The sequence below is a fragment of the Pollachius pollachius genome (genome assembly GCF_949987615.1).
Source record: "Pollachius pollachius genome assembly, chromosome: 19".
Taxonomy (NCBI): Eukaryota; Metazoa; Chordata; class Actinopteri; order Gadiformes; family Gadidae; genus Pollachius; species Pollachius pollachius.
In genome coordinates this window covers 8,306,754-8,325,627 of record NC_136952.1, presented here as the reverse complement: position 1 = coordinate 8,325,627, position 18,874 = coordinate 8,306,754, and the positions used below count along the sequence as shown (strand labels likewise).

The 18,874-nt window shown below is 47.6% G+C and overlaps 2 protein-coding genes across 2 annotated transcripts in view; one reads left to right on the top strand and one right to left on the bottom strand.

Annotated features, from left to right (window-relative positions):
• Positions 1 to 50: 50 nt before the first annotated feature.
• Positions 51 to 11,431, top strand: polr3e (polymerase (RNA) III (DNA directed) polypeptide E). Its single transcript, XM_079756540.1, has 21 exons — positions 51 to 175; positions 993 to 1,085; positions 1,354 to 1,404; positions 1,549 to 1,626; positions 1,753 to 1,868; positions 2,100 to 2,182; positions 2,542 to 2,649; positions 3,073 to 3,122; positions 3,671 to 3,790; positions 4,211 to 4,296; positions 4,424 to 4,468; positions 4,546 to 4,637; positions 4,804 to 4,924; positions 5,221 to 5,302; positions 5,669 to 5,728; positions 6,010 to 6,167; positions 6,274 to 6,335; positions 6,694 to 7,163; positions 9,125 to 9,202; positions 9,349 to 9,474; positions 9,826 to 11,431. Exons 2-21 carry the CDS (start codon positions 1,047 to 1,049, stop codon positions 9,880 to 9,882), a joined length of 2,082 nt encoding a protein of 693 aa, XP_079612666.1. The 5' UTR covers positions 51 to 175; positions 993 to 1,046; the 3' UTR covers positions 9,883 to 11,431.
• Positions 11,432 to 11,645: 214 nt separating this feature from the next.
• The window catches only part of LOC307090325 (cerebellar degeneration-related protein 2-like), a 7,459-nt gene continuing 230 nt past the window's right edge, over positions 11,646 to 18,874 (bottom strand). Inside the window, exons 2-6 of the mRNA XM_079756915.1 lie at positions 18,456 to 18,568; positions 17,073 to 17,221; positions 16,266 to 16,424; positions 13,640 to 13,862; positions 11,646 to 13,219 (exon numbers count right to left, since the gene is read on the bottom strand). Of these exons, the coding sequence (XP_079613041.1) occupies positions 12,641 to 13,219; positions 13,640 to 13,862; positions 16,266 to 16,424; positions 17,073 to 17,221; positions 18,456 to 18,568 (1,223 nt within the window). The 3' untranslated portion in view covers positions 11,646 to 12,640. The remainder of the gene's footprint in view (positions 13,220 to 13,639; positions 13,863 to 16,265; positions 16,425 to 17,072; positions 17,222 to 18,455; positions 18,569 to 18,874) is intronic.

Here is an 18,874-nt window from a genome sequence, read left to right as displayed (position 1 = left end):
CTTTGCATTGTGGGCATCAGCGCCTCCCCACGTGTCTGCAAAGAGGAGTCAACATGGCACCAAGCACCACACCGTTAGAGTTCAGCTGTGCTAGCCTGGACTAGAAACCGTACCTCTCACAGCCACACTTGAATCTACGAATGAGATAGCAAAAGCTCTCACGCAAACTGTGCAGGTAAGGCCGACACATGCCTAGAACACACATTTGAAGTGAAAGACTTGGAAGTGGTTTGTTTTGACTTGTAGACTAGCGTATCACTAACGTCACACCGCCTCTTGTCAAGCTAGCGCCTACTGGCTATCAAGCGGCTGTATAGCTATTCTGATCATGTTTATCCCTGCATTCAAACTATTCAAGTTAAATATGAGACACATGGGTGTCTATCGTCATTGGTTTGTGGACGTCGTTTGGTAGGCTTGCTGTTAAGCTTATCGGGTGCTCCGGGAACAGTGAGGGCCTGACAGTCTGAAGGCTGCTGCTAGCTCCGCAAGCTACCGAGATGCCTTTAATTCTTTACACGAGACATCTTTATATAATATGATATTATATATATGCACAGACCGGACCGGTTGACTCATGTTATTGATTATATACATGATGTAACATAATATATTTGTTTGATTTGGGATTGCAATGCTGTTTCATCTTATGTTAAACTTTTACCTGTCAGCCACAACCGGCATGGTGTTGTTGATGCAGTATTCGCTGGGGTTGATATTTTTAGAATTAAAGGGTTAAAGTCTTCTTCGTCTTCATTTTTTTAGTCTTTTTATTTGTTCACGTTTGTATGCGGTAGCTAGTCGAACCAGCCTGGGTTAATATAGTCACCATGATAGGTCAAATAACTAGTTATGCAGGTTGAGTTGCAAATGTCCATGAATACAATACCTTTTCTGTACAGGACAGGTCAGGTTAGCCGGTGGGTTCACTTAGGTTGGTTCATTTTGATGAATTGTTAAATAAAATCCTATCAATGTTTCATTCCGTCTAGGTTAGGTCTTTGCAATCTGCTGCTTTGCGATTATAACTCACTCCCCGCCTCAACATGGCCAGTGGAGAGGACGATGACCCGGTTATAGAAGAGGTAGGTGCAGAGCCTAATGGCAATCCATTGTTGAACAGGCAATGGATTTTTCAATGTTGGACTGCTTGTCAGTTCTCATAGTACTTATCCTGGTAGAGTATTCCATAGCTAGTAAGTAATCTGCAGTCCGTTCTGAATCGGTTTGTTTGACCACTGATGTTGAAACGTACTTAAAGGAGAGGGTGTGTGATGATAAAATGTCTTTTATAGGAGATCCAATGTTTTATGTCGCAAATTGTGATTAACTGGCTTGTTATTATTGTTTTAGATTGATGTCTATCTAGCCAAAAGTCTGGCAGAAAAGCTCTATCTCTTCCAGGTATGTTGTTCTTGATTTAACTTTGTACATTGCCTAAGACAAGTTACCTTCATGGCTTTTGTTGAAGAAGACCACACTGCATTTAAAAAACCGGAGTGAGTTGGTTGAGTTGGTGTTACCTACTGTATTATAAATCCCTAACAGTACCCTGTACGACCATCGATGAGCACCTATGATGATGTAAACCACTTATCTGCTAAGATAAAACCCAAGCAGCAAAAGGTAATTAAGACAATTAACATACGCTGGAAACCGTTGCTATAGTGCTTGTACATCAAAATCCATCTTGGGATCGGCATTGCTTTGGTTTAAATGTGAATTTGAGTACTACTGTCTAATATGTTACAGGTGGAGCTGGAAATGGCCATTAATACAATGAGCCCCAACTACTGCCGCAGCAAGGGCGAACAGATAGCTCTCAACGTGGATGGTGCTACCTATGAGGAAACCAACACCTACTCAACGTAGGGTTTGTCCTCGTCTCTCCGTACCACTGTCTACGTTTCTGCGATGTCTGAGTTTCATTTTAGTGAGCTGGTTTATTATTATTAGGTGGATTTTGATTACTTTGTTCTCTTTTCTTATAACTGCTTTATTACCCGGGGCAATCTCTATCTCAAGACTGTCTCTGGTCGTTGTTCATTTTCCTCAAATGTAAATAATTCATTTCAGTTTGAATGGTTTTTATCTTGCAGGAAGATAATGGACAAGCAGACGTTTGCCTCCATCCAGGCCACCACCAACACCTCCAGATTTGCTGCCGCCGTGTTCCGCAAAGGTGAGGCGCTCGTTCACATTGTGTCCTGGAACGCCCTGGTCTCAGCCACTTACTGTGCTTCTGTGGGGATCGTGACGGCACGTTCATGGCCTCCACAGGGGTTCTAATATTTGGGTAGATACCAAAATATTATACCCAATATATAGGTGTCCCTACCTATTCAGTGGGGTCCTACCTTTTCTTAGCAGTGTATAAGAGCTCAGTATGTATAGCCGAGCATCATAACCGTTTAAATAAATATCTTTGTCTTGAACGCATCTTTGCTTTCCTGTGAAGTACTGGGATATCGTAATTCAATGCAAGATACAAGTTGTTTATGTGGCCAGACGTAAAGATTGTGTTGTCTCTGACACCAATAGGGGAGCTCCACATCACTCCGCTGCAGGGAATCCTCCAGCTGAGACCCAGCTTCACCTACCTTGACAGGGCGGACGGCAAGCAGCGGGAGAGGGAGGCGGCCAACGAAGGTTTGTTTGCACGTCGGCCACGTAGTGGTTTGACAACATGACGGTATTATTCATGGCGCGGGTGTGACAAGGACCCAACTGCCCCGTGATGGATGACTCACCACCCTACCCGGCTACCATCTCTTTAACCTGTTACCATATATGCCAGAACAAATAGACTCAGGAACAGCTTCTTTCCCAAAGCTGTCACCATACTGAACTCAGATCTGCACTGATGTTTGTTGTCTGTTTGTGGTCTTTACTGTGTATTTAAAATTTTATTTATTTTTATTATATATTGCTTTTGTATATTATTATATATTATAAATTCGATAACTATCTATGCACTTTTAAGGAGCTGCTCATTGCATTTCGTTGTACTTTGTATAATGACAATAAAGCTTTCTATTCTATTCTATTCTATTCACGGTTTTCTGCATGCAGGGGGAGACTCCTCTCAGGATGAAGCAGAGGAGGACGTCAAAGCCATTACTGTAAGCATTCATGCAGCGACACTCGCACGTAACGTATGAATTGGTTGAAGGGATGGGCGGGGTAATGCCGCTCCAAAGGTGTTCACTCAGGCATTGAGACCATAATGGGCAGCCACTTTGTAAAATAATAGGGTTGGTTTCTTTAGTCAGTTTCATGAGATGGGCTCACGAGAATGGGAATTGAGAAGAATTCCCTCCTGTGAGCAGTTTGCGTACATTTCATTGCCAAATCAGGATGTTGGACATAGAGCCGTTCCATGTTTAGAGGGGGGGAATTACTACGCAGGTAAATGCCTTTTAGTATGTTTATCTAGGCATGCGCTTATCAACTGGTGGATTTGCATTACGCCTCGAAAACTTTGGTAGTGGATGCCCCTCCCAACCACACACACACACACACTCACTATGTAAAGCGTTTAGGTACCTTGATAAGAACATGTCATTTACATTTAAATTAATGGCCTTCTACCCAAGATATTTACAATAGTTATATTTGTAAGAAAAAGGAAATTATTAAGACTTATTACACTTAATATTTGATCCTCTAGGTGAGGTTTTCCCGCCCTGAGTCTGAGCAGGCCCGCCAGAGGAGGGTCCAGTCCTACGAGTTCCTCCAGAGGAAGCAGGCAGAGGAATCGTGGGTTCACCTGCACTACCACGGTCTCAAGGTAGGGGGTGCCAAAACCCTTTAACATACACCAAGTACTCCACTCTGCTCCACTCCAATGAAGTACCTGATCTCTTAGTTCAACAGTTTGTAGTGTTAGGACAAAAGCAGATGGAGGTCTGTTACTCTAGCTCAAGGGTTTATCTGAGGAAAAAATAAACAGATATCCCCTATTTAGTTTGACACATCAATCATTTGAACTGATCCGTGTAGCCCAAGACCAATTTACTGATCAATTCAAAATGTCCCCAAAACATCTAGTATTGTTTGTTTTAGGTGTTATATACACCCCCACTTCTTTAGGAGGGGACTTTTCTATCGATAGGAATGATTTGAATCCTCCTTATTGGTATTGTATGGTAGGAGTACCTCCTTGTATGTGTGCTGGGCATGGTGGTTACAGTCCCTTCCTCTCGTTCAGGATGGGCGGTCTGAGCACGAGAGGCAGTACCTGTACTGCCAAGCTATGGATGCCTCAGATAACTCTGAACTGGTTAAAACCCCAAAGTGAGTACAGTTGATGCAAAATACACCACCCAAACAAACATAGTGTAGCAGATGAGCACGAGTGTGTGTGTGGCGTCGCGGGGTCTGACCCCACTCAAACCGTCTGTTGTCTTCATTTATATCCCAGGGAGTACTTGGCCATGCTGATGCCCCCTTTGGCTGAAGAAAAAATGTAAGTACACACTGAAAGCGGTGTGAATTTAAATACTGTGTGTGTGTGCTGACTCTGCTCTGGTCGTCCCCTGTCAGTGTGAGGCCGACGGGTCCCAGTAACGTGCTGTCCATGGCCCAGCTGCGCACCCTGCCCCTGGCCGAGCAGATCAAAACGTTGATGAAGAACGGTGCGTACACCCCCCCCCACCCCTGCTGTGGCCCACATGGGCTTCACTGGGCATAAGAAAGACTTGATTCTACTCTTTGGTGATATTTAAAAAAAAAAAAAATGCATTGAAAGTACATTGATGTATATTGCATGTTCTTGAATCTTCTCATCTCGTTGGTCTCCAGTTAAGGTGATGCCCTTCTCCAACCTCATGGGCCTCCTTGCCACGGGCATCGACTCCACTGCAGTGCTGCGCTGCATCCAGCAGGTGGCGCTGCTGGTTCAGGGAAACTGGGTTGTCAAAAGGTAAAGAATGCCTTCAGTCCTGAGTGCTTCAATCATTGAATCGATATCTGTTGTGTTGCTTAAATGTTACAATATTAAATGTCATTTCAATAGGCTAAGCAGATCATATCCAAACCCTTTGAAAATCGGCTGTTGATCATGGGATGATGAAAGTACTAAAGTAATGCAGCGTGTGTGCAGTATGTAACTAAATGACATCATCTGTCGTGCATTACGTATGATATGGCACCATGCAGACCGGCCTGTAAGCATCTAGTACGGTCAGAGGAGTGATCTCCATGTTGTTCCTCCCCCAGTGACGTGTTGTACCCCAAAAACACCTGCAGTCCCCACAGCGGTGTTCCTGCGGAGCTCCTGTGTCGGGGCAGGGACTTTGTGGTGAGCGGACGTAGTTGGCACACAGGAAATTAAGTCCTGCCGATATGACATAACGATGTGCCAGCAAAACTGAAAACAGTGCCTGCCAATCGAGTGCTCAGTTGTTGCAAGGTTATTGCATCCTTTTTGTGTATTTGTTGAAATAGCCTGGTTCAAATGCGTGCCTTATGATTCATGTGACAAAATGGCAGCTTTTCATATTTTCTCTTTTGTGTAAGTGATTTGTTGTAGAATCGGTGTGTATTAGTTTCCAACATTTCTTTTCCATTTTTCGAAGTCTCTTCCCTGTTGTAGCAATCCAAGGTGTATTTTGATAGCAGCCCACACAGACCCTCAAGTCACCTTGTCTCTTTGTCCTTCTTTTAGATGTGGAGATTCACACTTGAACGCTGGTTGATGAGGAAGGAAGTGGCCGCCATTATTAAGGTAAAACAGCTGCACTGTAAAATCTGGCAGTCTATTTAATAATTGAGTGGCCTGCCAAATCTATTGACAGTATTTGCCACTGCTTGAACCCTCTCTAGGGGGCAGGATGTTCTGGCGGGTAGGGTGTTTGACGTCCCTCACCCCTATCGGCTCATTAATAACTTGGCTCTATATTAGGTCAAAGTCCCTTGGATGAAAGCGTCTGGGGACGTTTCTTTATAGTCGTCTTTCTTTATCGTCTGCTAAACGGGACAAAATGTCCTCCTCTTGTGTTCCACCAGCTTCCCCCAGAGGACGTCAAGGACTTCCTGGAGCACATGGCGGTGCCGCGCATCAACCGCGGCTGGGAGTTTGCGTTGCCTAACGACGGCATGTTCATTATGAAGCACCCAGACGTGACCCACAGGCAGCAAATGCTGTGGCTCGGCATCCAGAGCAAGTAGGTTTCCCCCCAGGGATCCTTCTGACCCTCCTCAGTCCGCAGGGAGACTGGCTACATGTGAACACGTGTGTGTGGTGTGTGTGTGTGTGTCTTCCCCCTGCAGGTTGGAGAAGGTTTTCAATTTCAACAAGGACGACTTCATCCCCAAGAACGCCCCGGCGCAAGGTGTGTATCGATGCGTCTGAGTCGCTCTTTATGTTGAAATGGGCGGCATGTAGCTCAGGAGGTAGTTGCTACTTGGATCCCCGGTTCCTCTTCGCTGAGTGTCGAGGTTTCCCTGAGCAAGGCACCACACCTCAACCTGCTCCTGATGAGCTGGCCTCCGCCCTGCATGTACACCACAGTCGGTGTGTGAATGTGTGCATGAATGGGTGAATGGCAATATTGTAAAGTGCTTCGGGTGGCCTCTGGTTACAAAAAAAATGCTATATAAATGCAGTCCATTTGCGCTCTTTGAAATGAAACGCCCTTCACGGCCGTGCCCGAGCTGAACCCCCCCCCCCCCCCCCCTCCCCCGCCCCAGAGTCGGTGCACGTCAGCGGGGAGCAGCGGCTGAAGGCCGCGCAGGAGCGCGCACGGCAGAGCCAGCCGTCGCTGCAGCGTGCCCTCCTCGCCAAGAGGCGTGAGGCGCCGCCGGGCTCCGACGTCCAGGTGAAGCAGGAGCCGCTCAGCGACGGGGAAGACGGCGAGCAGCCCATGGACACCTCCTCCGCCACCGCTGGCTCCCTCAACGGCGCCATCAACGGCTACTCCGGCGCTGGCTCCCCGGCCTCAGACCACGCCAACGGCACGGCGCCGCCTACCGAGCTGCGGGACTTTGTGTCAAAGACTTTCAAGAGGGACAGCGTGCTGACGCTCAGCGAGCTGAAGAGGCTGTTCAACCTGCACCTGGCCTCGCTGCCGGCGGGACACGGCAGCGCGCTCATGGCCGTCTCGGACCGCATGCTGCAGGACGCCATCCTGCTCAGCCAGTGCAAGCAGATCCTGGTGCCGGTGAGTCGACCCCCCCCCCCCCGGGGAAAACCGCTTAGAGTTATCGTCGTGATGTCCCGGATGCCGCTGAGAGATCGGAGTCTATGTTTGAGTCTTAAAAGCGGCGTTGGCGTTTCAGCTCACTTTCTGTCCGTTTTTGCGGTTAGCACTCCCCTCCCTCCTCGCCATGTCACCGCATGCTTTCCCACCAATTGAAAGGCCACACTGATGTACATGGCGGCAGCTTTCTTTTTTTCTTCGTTACAATTTTTCTGGGTTGCTTCAGCCGTTCCACCGTTGTCAGTCAAACCGGAATCCTGCAGTCTGCCCGTCAACGCACGGAGAGGACCGCCTCCTTTGTGGAGTTCTCTCTCCTGATTGGATAAATAGGAACGGGAGACCAGAAAAGCTAATTACATTTGTCGGTGATGGTCTGCCGGAATATGTAGCTATTTAACAAATAAATATTGCTGATGAATAATTAACTGGTTTATTAGGGGAGGTGTAGGGAGGAAAATGTTATGGTTTTAGTAAGAACTCATTTTAATGAGCGCAACACCAGAAACTTCAGCTTTCTCCCCATCATTGTCCCTTGTCACCATGTGGTGAAAGGCTAAACATATTTTTGTAATGGAAGCAAGAAAACGGGTGGGACATCTATAAAATACACGTTTCACTTTATCACACAGTAATTTAATTATTAGGGATATCTTTTAATTGTTTTGGGACTATCAATACATACACCATGACTGAATCATGTGCCTCAACGGCAGAACCCTGCGTTTCAGTGGAATGTGATGTCAGGCCAACCTCACCAACGGTCCAGCTAATGCAGCCGACTTTTGAAAACAAACAACAAGGCCCTTCCCGCCTCTCTTTCTCTCAAGAGGCCGCGGTGAACTGCCGGTAACCGTACGCCCCGCCCTTTGTCTGGCCCCAGAATAGCTCGACCACTCATGTCGCTGTAAGAGGAAAAGGCCGTCCTGACTTAAAGCACACCTATCGCCTTTCTCCAGGCAGAACAACAACGGCTCCAACGGTCCCCCTGCCTGCAGCGCTTGCGCTCTGTGAACAAGAGGCCAGTCGTGTCCCCCACCTGCACGGAAACTGGCATTCTCCAGTTCCACCGTCCCGCAGAAACCTGATGCTACTGTCTGCAGTGCACTATGCTACACCGGCCTTCATCTGTATTTTTCTGACCAGAGGTGGCAATTAGTTCTCTTAACTCAAGCTCAAAGCCTATATATAAATGCCTGGTTGGGCATCCCTTTTTTATTTCTTAAGGTGTGCTGTTTTCTTTGTGGGTGTGGTGATTGCTGGTGTGGTTTGTTGTGGTCTGGTTGGTGCCACTCCCTTTTTTTAGTTTTCCTAAGCGATGGCAACCAGGAGATCAGGGTCTGGTCTTTGGGTCTTGTTCCCCTCAGCCTCCGAGCTGAGCGTTAAGTCAGCTTGGAGGCTGGAGCGGCCAGCCTTGTTGCGCAACAGTTAAATTGTCCCACAAGCTAAATCCTATTACCTCTCGGCGTGGGAATAATCTCAAGAGTTGGAGGAACACAGGCGAGGGTAGATCTGGGATCAGGTTCCCTACCGGGGTCTTATCTGGGGATGTGTAGCGAGGCGGTCACGCTTCAGCTTCGAGTCGGGATGATGCTTTTACACAGGGAACGTGATGGTCCTCCATAAGCAACGTACAGCGGCGGGATTCGGCCTGCTGTCAGTGTTGCTCCTCTCTTCGGCTTGCAGAGCAGGAGAACAAACGCTGTTGTCGGTATAGTCCTGGTCCAATCGCTGTTATGCAATGGCATTGAAAGAGGAGTGTGGTGGATTAAAGGTACTTCAATGTCCGTCAGCACTCAACCACTCCTCCAAGGATAATATTGATCAAAAAGATTGCGATCTGGGCTGGTTATGATTCATTCATGGGGCAAGGTTACACACGCATATAAATAAATATCTATCATTTCTTTCGCCCTGTTTTCTAGTTCCCCCCCCAGAGCACAGCGGCCCCTGATGAACAGAAGGTGTTTGGTGTGTGGGAGACGGGAGATGCGTTGGACAAGGTGAACCCCCGTAGTCTACTCTAGACTCTAAAGCACTATTATTAAACCCTATGTTTTGGTCGCGTCTTTCGATTTTCCCCCTTCACTCAACCGGGTGCACGTGGTCATTCCGTGGGTGCGTTTGTTTCGCCCCTCGCTCTGAGCAGCACCGGCGGCTGCTGTACGAGCTGTTCTCGTCCAACTTCCGCGTGAGGAGGAAGGTGATCCAGACCCGCCTGGCGCAGGAGTTTGGAGACGACCTCGCCAAGACGGACGTGGACCGGCTGCTCAAAGTGAGACCTGCTTAACGTCCTAACACAGCGACGTGTCACGATTCGTCCAGTCAAATGTAATCCCATGGAGGAGGGGAACCATTCTCTGTTTTATTGAGGGTGTTGTATGGGCATGTTTTAACGAGATCGAATCATCTTCTTTACTCCTTCTAAACGATCCTTTTGCGTCACCATTTCCATCTGCTTGGTTATTTGTTTTTGTTTTTTTTTGTGAAACGTCCTGTTACCAGGCGCATGTCCATTCTTGTCTCAAAGGAACTGGACGGATCCCAGCTTAGATATCAAATTGTATAGCCACTCTATAGCCACTGCATGTGCTAACCATCCCTGCTCTGGTTATTTTGCTTGCAGGAATGCTGTGGCAGCCTCAGCGGGTGGTGGTACCTCAAAGGAACAACACAGTCCTGACACTAAGAGGACCCCCCCCCTCTTCCCCAGCCAGGTTACCTCCCTGCCCCCCCTCCCACCAACCCTCTGGAGCTCAACTTTGTGTCGGAAGCCAGTCATGGAACAAGAGGTCACAAATGCTACACCCCCGCCCCCCCCCCCTCTAAAAATCCAAGTTTGGGTTGTGGTGAAAGGGGCTCGAGAGGGAGGGGATGTGGACCACGGAGCTCTTCGCTGATTGGCCTTTATTTGCGTCAGAGCTTAATGAGTTCTGATTGGGTGCGTGGTGGACCAGTGTGGCCCGACATGCCCTTGTGTGATAGAGTGGTGGTGGATATCAAATGAAGTATGGATGTGTTTGTGTGTGTGTGTGTGGCTTATAAAGAGAAGCATTCGATTACAGACTATGTTAAACAGTGTTAATTGGAGCAGGACTGATTAAGTTGAACGGTTTGACTATTCAGAGTGCGTGGTATGTTTTTCTCCTGCCGAGTGGCCTTTGCAAATCTTTATCACACATTCTGCTAGCTTCCCAAAAATCACTCGGTGATGCCTTGAGTTTGGCATGAACAAAAAACGGTTTGGTTTCATCTTTCACTTCTAGACAAACGTATGAACACAGTTATAGCAACGATAGTACAAATGGCCATATTTGACACGAAGTGTGTTTGGGATCGTGCCAAACTCATATTGGGGCAACCACTGCAAAGCGAAAGGCTTCAGGTCGTTCAGTGTGACATGGAGACGGTTGAACAGAAGTCTTGGATCGCCTCAGAAGTGCGTCAAAGTCCTCCGATGCTAAATTATGTAATAAACTGACTGAACCAACTACTTGCTGCTCACGTTCACGCCCCCTGTAACTGTTACATTAAACGTAGTCCATCTACTGCATCATGTTCAGTAGATGTGTTTAGGATATATCACAGTACAACAAGTTGATGGAAAAAAGATACTATGGTGGTGAATTTACTTAGGGTTAACTTGTCAAAACATATGCATTTCAGCTGTGATGTCATTTATTGTAGTTGTTAATATTAATTACATGGACTTTTTATGCAGGTCCAACAGCTGAGTTATGCAGACAAGTTAAGGATGAGTGTTAACGTGTTTCACTTATGTGCTGCTATCCTGGGTCTCAGGGGAAGTCCCCGTGTACTCTGCACCTCTGCAAGTAATGACTAGCAGAGTGACTAAGTTACTTATTTGTCCCTTTTATTTTCTTGACTGAGAATCTAGGACATTTGAACCCATCCACTTGACAAGTTAATCCTAATGAAACTTGCAGTAAGCGCTTTTTGGCCATTTTCGGATTTCTGTTCAGCACCAGCCATGTTCCTACATGGATTTTTATTATCTTGGCTTAGAAATAAGAGTGAATGCTGAATAAGCAAATTATAGCGTGAAACATGCCAATGTACTTGAGTCTCTCCAGGAATTCAGTAGCCAAACCCTAAAAGCAAACCAGAGAAGACCACCTAGTGCCATGACATGATTTACGGATTATTTTAGCAAATATATTTGTAGCAAGCATTGCAGTCCATGGTTAAATAATTCAAACAGCACAATTTAGTTTGTGTCCATAACTTCTACAAAAGAATAAAAGTTCATTTGTTTTTCCATGTGCAACTCTAAAATGAGAATTGAGCATTTATTGATTTCCAAGCATTATCTTCAAGTTCATTCATACAAAGACATACAGCAAACACTTTCTCAGCAATAGCAGACAAGGTTATAAAACATTCACTAATTGTATAATTAAACTAGACATCAATGCTGTTGAACAAATAGGTCCATGATGTGACTTCAAATGATAGGAATCACAAGCGCCATGATAAAGCATTGGTAGAAGGGACAATCCCCAGTGCAATTCTAAAGTGCATCTCATGGTGATTTTAAAGTACAAGTCAAGAAGCAAAGTGCACCACTATGTTACAGCATTACAATAACGCCAAACAGGCTTAACAGGCCACATTAGAAGACAATTAAGTCGCCTGCATTAGAAATTGATATGTGGTTGACCAGTGACATTACAGTAAGTACATACGATTATACTTTAGATTACGTAAAAGCTCCACCTAGTGCACTATAATCCAGTCGACAGAGCTTATCCTATGAACAAATATAAACACTATTTCGGGAAGACTTGACAAGTACAGTTAATGTAATCATTAGAGCACCATAAATCTGTAATTCCGTTCTGGTAATATTAAAAACATTCAGACGGTATTTAAGCACCTGACACAATGTGTGCAGTTGTACCTTCAGTTGCTGCCAAAAGGTACACCACAAAGTCAGCCACGTCAAATGTTTCGCTTCACAGTAGGTCAAAGAAGCAAGAATTATAAGCTACAGCTCAGTGACTTGAGTATTTTTTTTTTCTCTCTATAGAGAATATCCCAAGGAGCTTATTGGCTGTTCGTCAAGTAGTGCTCATAGGCTGAGGTAGAGCGATGGTTCGATCAGGAAGACGTTAGGCACTGGTGTTTCTGTGCAAAAAAACAAACACGAGACATATCACTCAATTAAGTTGGTGTCGCCGTCTTGATTCCCTCCGCATCGCTCTCATTCAACTTCTAAGCCCCACAGACTTTTTTCTCTTTTTGTGTTCACCGTACAGTAGGTTCCAGCTCCGGGCTGGCATAAGAGTCAATAACAATAAATAGTAACCTCCCCGTGTGGCCGAGTGCATCAGCGCAGGCTGTACACAATGCTTACATATTTTTTTAATATTATTTTGTTCAAGCAATCGTGTAAAAAACAACGGAAAAGAAGAAGCAGATCAGCAGCAGGGCGTGGTGGACCCCCCCCTGGCCCCACTCAGGTCCTCTTTGGTTCTCTGAATACAGTCGAAGATCTCCTGGAAGAGCGCCTTGTACTCCGGCTGCTGGACATCGTCCGTGCAGGCGGCCCCCAAAGAGGCGTGGCGAACGGGGGTGGCGGCGGCGGCGGCGGCGGCGGTCTGGATGGCCTTGTGGCTGTGGCCCTCTCCATCCGTGCCCCTGGCAGGGGCCCCGCAGCGCTGCAGCAGCTCCTCGTACTTCACCTGCAGGGCGCTGTACTGCGCGTCCACCTCGTTGAGCAGCGAGATGCCGCGGTACCTCACCGCCTGCGCCCGCTTAGCAGCGGCGCCGGCGGGCGCCGGCCTCTGGGGCGTGCCGCTGCCCGCCGCTGCGTGTTCCTCCCCGTCTTCGTCGTCGTCGTGGTCCTCGTCTTCCTCGTCCCCGTGGTTGTGGAACAGCGCGGTGGGCGGGGCCGCGTGGGCGTGGCCCGTCCCGCGGCCGGCGGAGCGGGCGGAGCGCTCCGTGCGCCAGAGGAGCCGCAGCTCCGCCGCCTCGCACTCCACCTCGGCGAGCTGGGCCTGCAGGGGGCGCCGGGTCACAGGTCACGGAGGGGCCCGGGCTCAGAGTGATGTACAGTGAACTCAAGACCCGTCAGTAAGGGAACGGTAGGGGTTAGGGTAGGTTCTAGGGATTGGAGGATCAAACCCAGTACCTTTAGGCTGGGCAACCACCCCTTTGGGTACCAACACTGTCACTTAAAAAAAGATTTAAGGGGCCGATGCCGATATGAGGGAATATGAGGGAATAAAAAAGAACCAATTACGAACCAATTAAGGAACCAATCACTTGTAGTATGGGGAGGAGCTACTAACCTTCACACTGAATATGATGTAAAACTATTAGTGTTGGGAGTGTACGTGGATGTGCTCGGTCAAAGCGTTTAGCTGAGATATGCTGACTCAAGCACCAACATGTCTGAGCCTCAAAATACTACTGACCCGGCACCCCTCCATCACGTCCAGCTGCCGCTCCAGCGCCGCGTTCTCATTGGCCAGCACGTCGGCCTCGCGCTCCGCCTCCTCCCTGCCAGCCCTCTCATTGGCCAGCTGGGTCTGGAGGGCCCGGAGGGAGCGGCGCAGCGACGCTTGCTCCTCCTCGCGCCACTCCAGCTTGGAAGACGCGGCGTGGAGGTCGTCTGAGGAGCCGTCGTGGTCGCGGTACCTGTGAGGGGCGAACCGGCCGTTACTGAGGAAATGCATATCAGCCACAGTGGTGAGGTCACTTCCTCTACCATCTACCCTCCTTCAGCTGTGAACGGCATTAAGACTAAACGTGTTGTTAACCATCTGCATTGGATGACATGCAATTCTTTGCCAACACAATGCAAGTCCAATCCTGCACACTGAGGCTTTTCTGTCGAAGCAACAGTGATCCTAAAGGTGCGTCATAAATAAAGTGAAGGATTATGAAGAATTGTATTCTTCAGAATGATGTCTTCAAAATAGGTGTGGCGCGCACATCCAAAGGTAATCCACAGGTGCTAGACAATAGTATTGAATATAAGAAAAAAGGAGGGTCTGCACACATTTCGATCTCTAGAGATCGAAACGTTGCCTGTTAATAAATCCACTTCTGGAGCATTTAAACAGTTTGCAGTCCCTCCTTTTTCCTTTTCTTCAGGATGATGCCACCATAGTGATGTAATGCATGTAATGGCTATCCATTATCTAGGAGATTAACACTCAGACTTTGCCGGTTTGGCCTTAGGCTAGACCCGATGCTACTCATATCCGACCAACCCAGTCCAGACAGCGGGTTCTGCCCTCCACCACCAACAAGCCACTGACATCGGGGATGAACGCGTGGGGCAGCTTTTTGTGACACGACAATCAATCGCCCTCCTGTCCGCAAATAGTATGTTGGTATAAAAATAAACCTAAAGACGGACGAAGGAAGAGGGCACAGGGAAGACTAACAAGATAAGGGGATGAAGTGTGTGGTCGAATGCCAGCGGAAATGGAGCCATCTCTCTAAACAAGAACCGAGTTTACCTGCCGGGGGGGGGGGCCTGAGGAGATTAGCCTACTGGTGAGCGATCGATAAGCCGAGATGAAACTGGAAGGGAAACAGACTGCAGAGCGCTCTGCTCCTCCCTTCCCCTCTAACCAACAACACTGGACTCTGACCCGAGGGCTTCAGCCATATCCAGGGCACAGCTCTGGCCTACAGTTCTTCAGCCAGAGGTCAATGGCTGGTTGGGCCGTATATCTTTTGTGTTTGCCTGTCACAGACTTCCTCTCGGACCCAAATAAAGACATAAAAGGTGGTTCCGTAACAAAACTTATCAGGGGACCAAGCTGATCACGGAGGGATGAACAAATAGTTCAACGTCATTTTTTAAATCTATACTACGCCTATGTCTCTATACATGTCTCAAACATACTATAAGTATGTTTGAAGACTGAAAAGGGGAACACTTTTTTGATGAAATAAATACATAGTGAATGTTAATTATTTGTTCGTAAAGAGAAATGTATTTTTTATTTTATTGCGCAAAATATTTGGTGGGTCCTGGGCACATAGGATCACCACATGAACGACTTTGGGAACCCCTCCCCTAGTCTCGCAGAGTCAACCTTTCCATATGGAAAGTCTGGGACAAGGTGTTGATTAACTAGGCCAAGAACCGCCTACTTGCAGGTCTTGATTGACATGCAAACACGACCAATCACGGAGCATACGCCAGAAACAGGGCTTCTAGAAAAACCGAGCCGTGGTAGAACAAATGTTAATGATAATAGTTACTCAGTGATCTATGAAGAAAATATGATTGACCGTCGCACTGAAAATTAAATGAAAATATAATGATTAAAAAGATTCACTGGCCGGAGCTAAATCAACATTACTGTGCGTGGGGACAGCCAGTGAGAATTGGGTCTTGAGATTCTTCCAGGCACCGCATGGCTTAACTCCCAAGCTCCACACATCAGCCATTCAGGACGGGTCACATGGTGGCGCTGGGCCAATAAACGGGAGAGGCTGAGACCACCTATGTGCTAACTGGTTTACATGGAGTGACCTGGAAGTACAGGCCCCGGGTGGGTAAGACGTGTCAAACGCCAAGACAAGTATTAGGCTTAGTTTGTCTAGAGGAGGGCTTATGCTGGGGAGGATTGAAAGAAGGAATTACTGTATTACCTCTTCAGAGCATGGGTCACACACTCGGGGGTCTATAAAATGTCCTGCTCCCTAGCCAAGACCCATAAGGATATACCAGAGCCCAAAGACTTAAATGTGCCTTCTCTATCTGACAAGTCACCACCAAAGTTTTAATATAAATTTAAAAACCGATCCAATCAAATATTAAAATTAATTTCTGGGGTATTAAGCAGCAAATGTGTTGTATTTTTAACTAATTATCTTATTATATACAATCAGATTCAAGTCATTTCCTGCTGATGAATCAAATCATCGTCACGTCAACATTGACTGAGGTGTACGGGTTAGGACTCCACCTGACCCTTAAGGGTCAGACCTAACCCTGACCCCACTGAAGACCTTACAGTAATAACCGTCGGGGCCCTTTCACCCCTCACCCCTTCTGGAGCGGGGCGTCCGTCTCACCTGAGGGTGCTCTGCAGCTCCTGCAGGCAGGACACGCTGTGGGTGCTACGGGGGTCCCCAGGGGCTGTGGTCCGCTGGGGGGGGCTGTTCTTCACGTCCTCTAGCTCCCGCTGCAGCTCCTCGGCCTGGCTCTGAAGCCCTTCCAGCGTCTCCATCAGTCTGCCCAGGGAAGAAGGGAGGGGGAGCAGAGGGAGAGAGGGTGAGTCCTCCCCAATCATCAGCCTGCCACTCGTTTGGTTCCTTGCTTCATCTAATAAAAAGGTCTTCTGGTCTGAAAGGTCCCGGTCTTCAGCCCTTTTGGATCGATGTTTTACACAAAATGTTGAGGGAACCTAAACTATCAACCAAAAAACCAACTCTCCTGTGACCATTATATATTATATTGGATTTGAAATGACCGCACTCAAATCTGCCAATCTTGCTTGTCTTGAAATTGCATAGCGCTTTAAAAAACGCTTAGCTGAAATAGCGGAATACATGTTCTGCCGCCCCACCGAGTCCCAAACAAACTGTTTGAGCGTGACTCATTGGGCACTCCAGTCCCTGTGGCATGAAACCCATCCAAAACAATCCCTGACAGGTGCACGGTTCAGTAGAGCGGCAGGAGAGTCGTTTCAGCCCGAGAAGAGCCAGCCCAGCGACCGACCGGCTGTCCTCCTCCTTCTCCTCCTCCTCCTCCTCCTCCCCCTCCTCCCCCCCTCCTCTCCCTCCTCTCCCTCCTCCTCCTCCTCCTCCTCCTCCCCCTCCTCCCCCCCTCCTCTCCCTCCTCTCCCTCCTCCTCCTCCTCCCCCTCCTCCCCCTCCTCACCTCTGGATCTTCTGCTGGGCGCTGCGGCTCTCCAGGCCCAGTCGGTGGTTGGTCTGCTCCAGGTCCCTGGAGGTCGCGTCCAGCTGCTCGTACACCTTGGCGTGCTGCTCGTTGACCTGCCGGAGGACCTCCACCTGCTTGGTCAGGTACTGGGGGGCGACGGAGGGGGGGAGAGAGAGAGGGGCGAGAGGGTAAGCAGAGGATGGAGAGGCCGTGCATGGTGGCGGGGAATGCGTAAAGAGATCACTTTACTACTTTACTACTCACTTTACTACTAATGATACAACAGTTCTTGAATGTAGAATGAAGGAAAACACACACAGACCACAAAACCAGCTTGATGAAACATGTCTCACATCATGAAGAAATGAGGGTGTGATCTTAATCCGGCATTCAAATGCCATGCAAAACCTTTGCTCTTCCACATCGCCTTCCAAACGGTTACACGCAGGACAACTAATGGGTCAAAGATCACCATAAAATGATAAGCAGTCACAAAAAAAACAAGGGCTTTAACACAGTGACGTTGACGGTGATATGCGATCAGCCTAAGTAAGTACGGAAGCTCAATATTCATCGTATTATATAATCGTTTGGATAACTGATGCTTCCAGATTAGATTAGCCAAGACTGTAGCCAACCACAGAGGGGAACACGTGGAGTGGGACACAGTCTCACCACATGAACAACACACCAACTCTCTTCTCCCACCTTTCGCCCTCGAACAAGTACATTTTATCTTATCAGCTGAGGAGGACATAAAACACATAGAACCTAAAACCAAATGTGTGGCTAACCAAATAGGGCCAACTACATTTGGCCAGCTGAAGATCTTACACTACAATTTTTTGTGTGATATTCACTCTACTACAGTGTTAAAGGAACACTATAGTGAGGGGCGTCCGAGCATAGGCCACTGTGCCAGGAACTCTTCTAAGAGTGATTAAACACTTCCCCAGGGATTGGTGTTACTATTAGGACTAGTACCAGCCATGGCTGAACACGAAAACAACAACAACAACATGTTAGCTTGCATTTGTCTTTTAGGTTTCATGAGTCATCATCATCATGTATTGAAAACCATGATAAGCTTCCCCAGTTATTTTTAACATGGTTGAATATAGGAAACCAAGGCAACACTATTTGCTATCCAAAAATATGTGTTCAACTGATATGAACACATATTACTGGCCTTACCATCGGAAATGTGTGGACTTTGCCCGTTTTCTGTACCCAAACAAACCATTTTTTTAATGAATTACAGCCATGGTCAGCCTCAGTTATTGACAATGAGGATTATTTTCATAATATAGTACCATTCGGCTTGTGGATTTACTTGTGGACTTTTAAGCTCAGCGAGTTTGCAGCAGGGGGAAGCCATACCTCTATCTCCTGAAGTTGCTCTTGGTTGGTGGAGTACATCTGCTGGAGGCCCTGTTCCAGCTCCTTGTTGCGATCCAGAAGAGTTTTCCCCAGCTCTGCTGCCAGGTGCAGATCTACCAAGTGGAAGAAAACCGTTAAAACAGGATGTGAGCCTCACCGACCACCAAATAACCACGTCTTGCTGATTGCAAAGCAAGATCTAGCTCTTGCAATTACATTTCCTTAAGGTGTGCCTGACAAAACACAGCCGCCAGAAATAAAAAAGGTACACATTCAGGAAACGTATGCATTCTGCCGCATATGGTAGCATACGTCTTGACACCTGCACGTACAATGACCGTTCTGCCTTGGGTAATTGTGCGAACTACATCAAATGCAATTTGATGTAGACATCATTGAGACAAGTGCATGAATTGCAA

Coding starts and splice junctions, on each gene's coding strand:
- polr3e (XM_079756540.1), top strand. CDS start 1,047: ATGGCCAGTGGAGAGGACGATGACCCGGTTATAGAAGAG. Junction 3,791..4,210: donor TGCACTACCACGGTCTCAAG/GTAGGGGGTGCC, acceptor CCTCTCGTTCAG/GATGGGCGGTCTGAGCACGA. Junction 4,297..4,423: donor GAACTGGTTAAAACCCCAAA/GTGAGTACAGTT, acceptor TTTATATCCCAG/GGAGTACTTGGCCATGCTGA.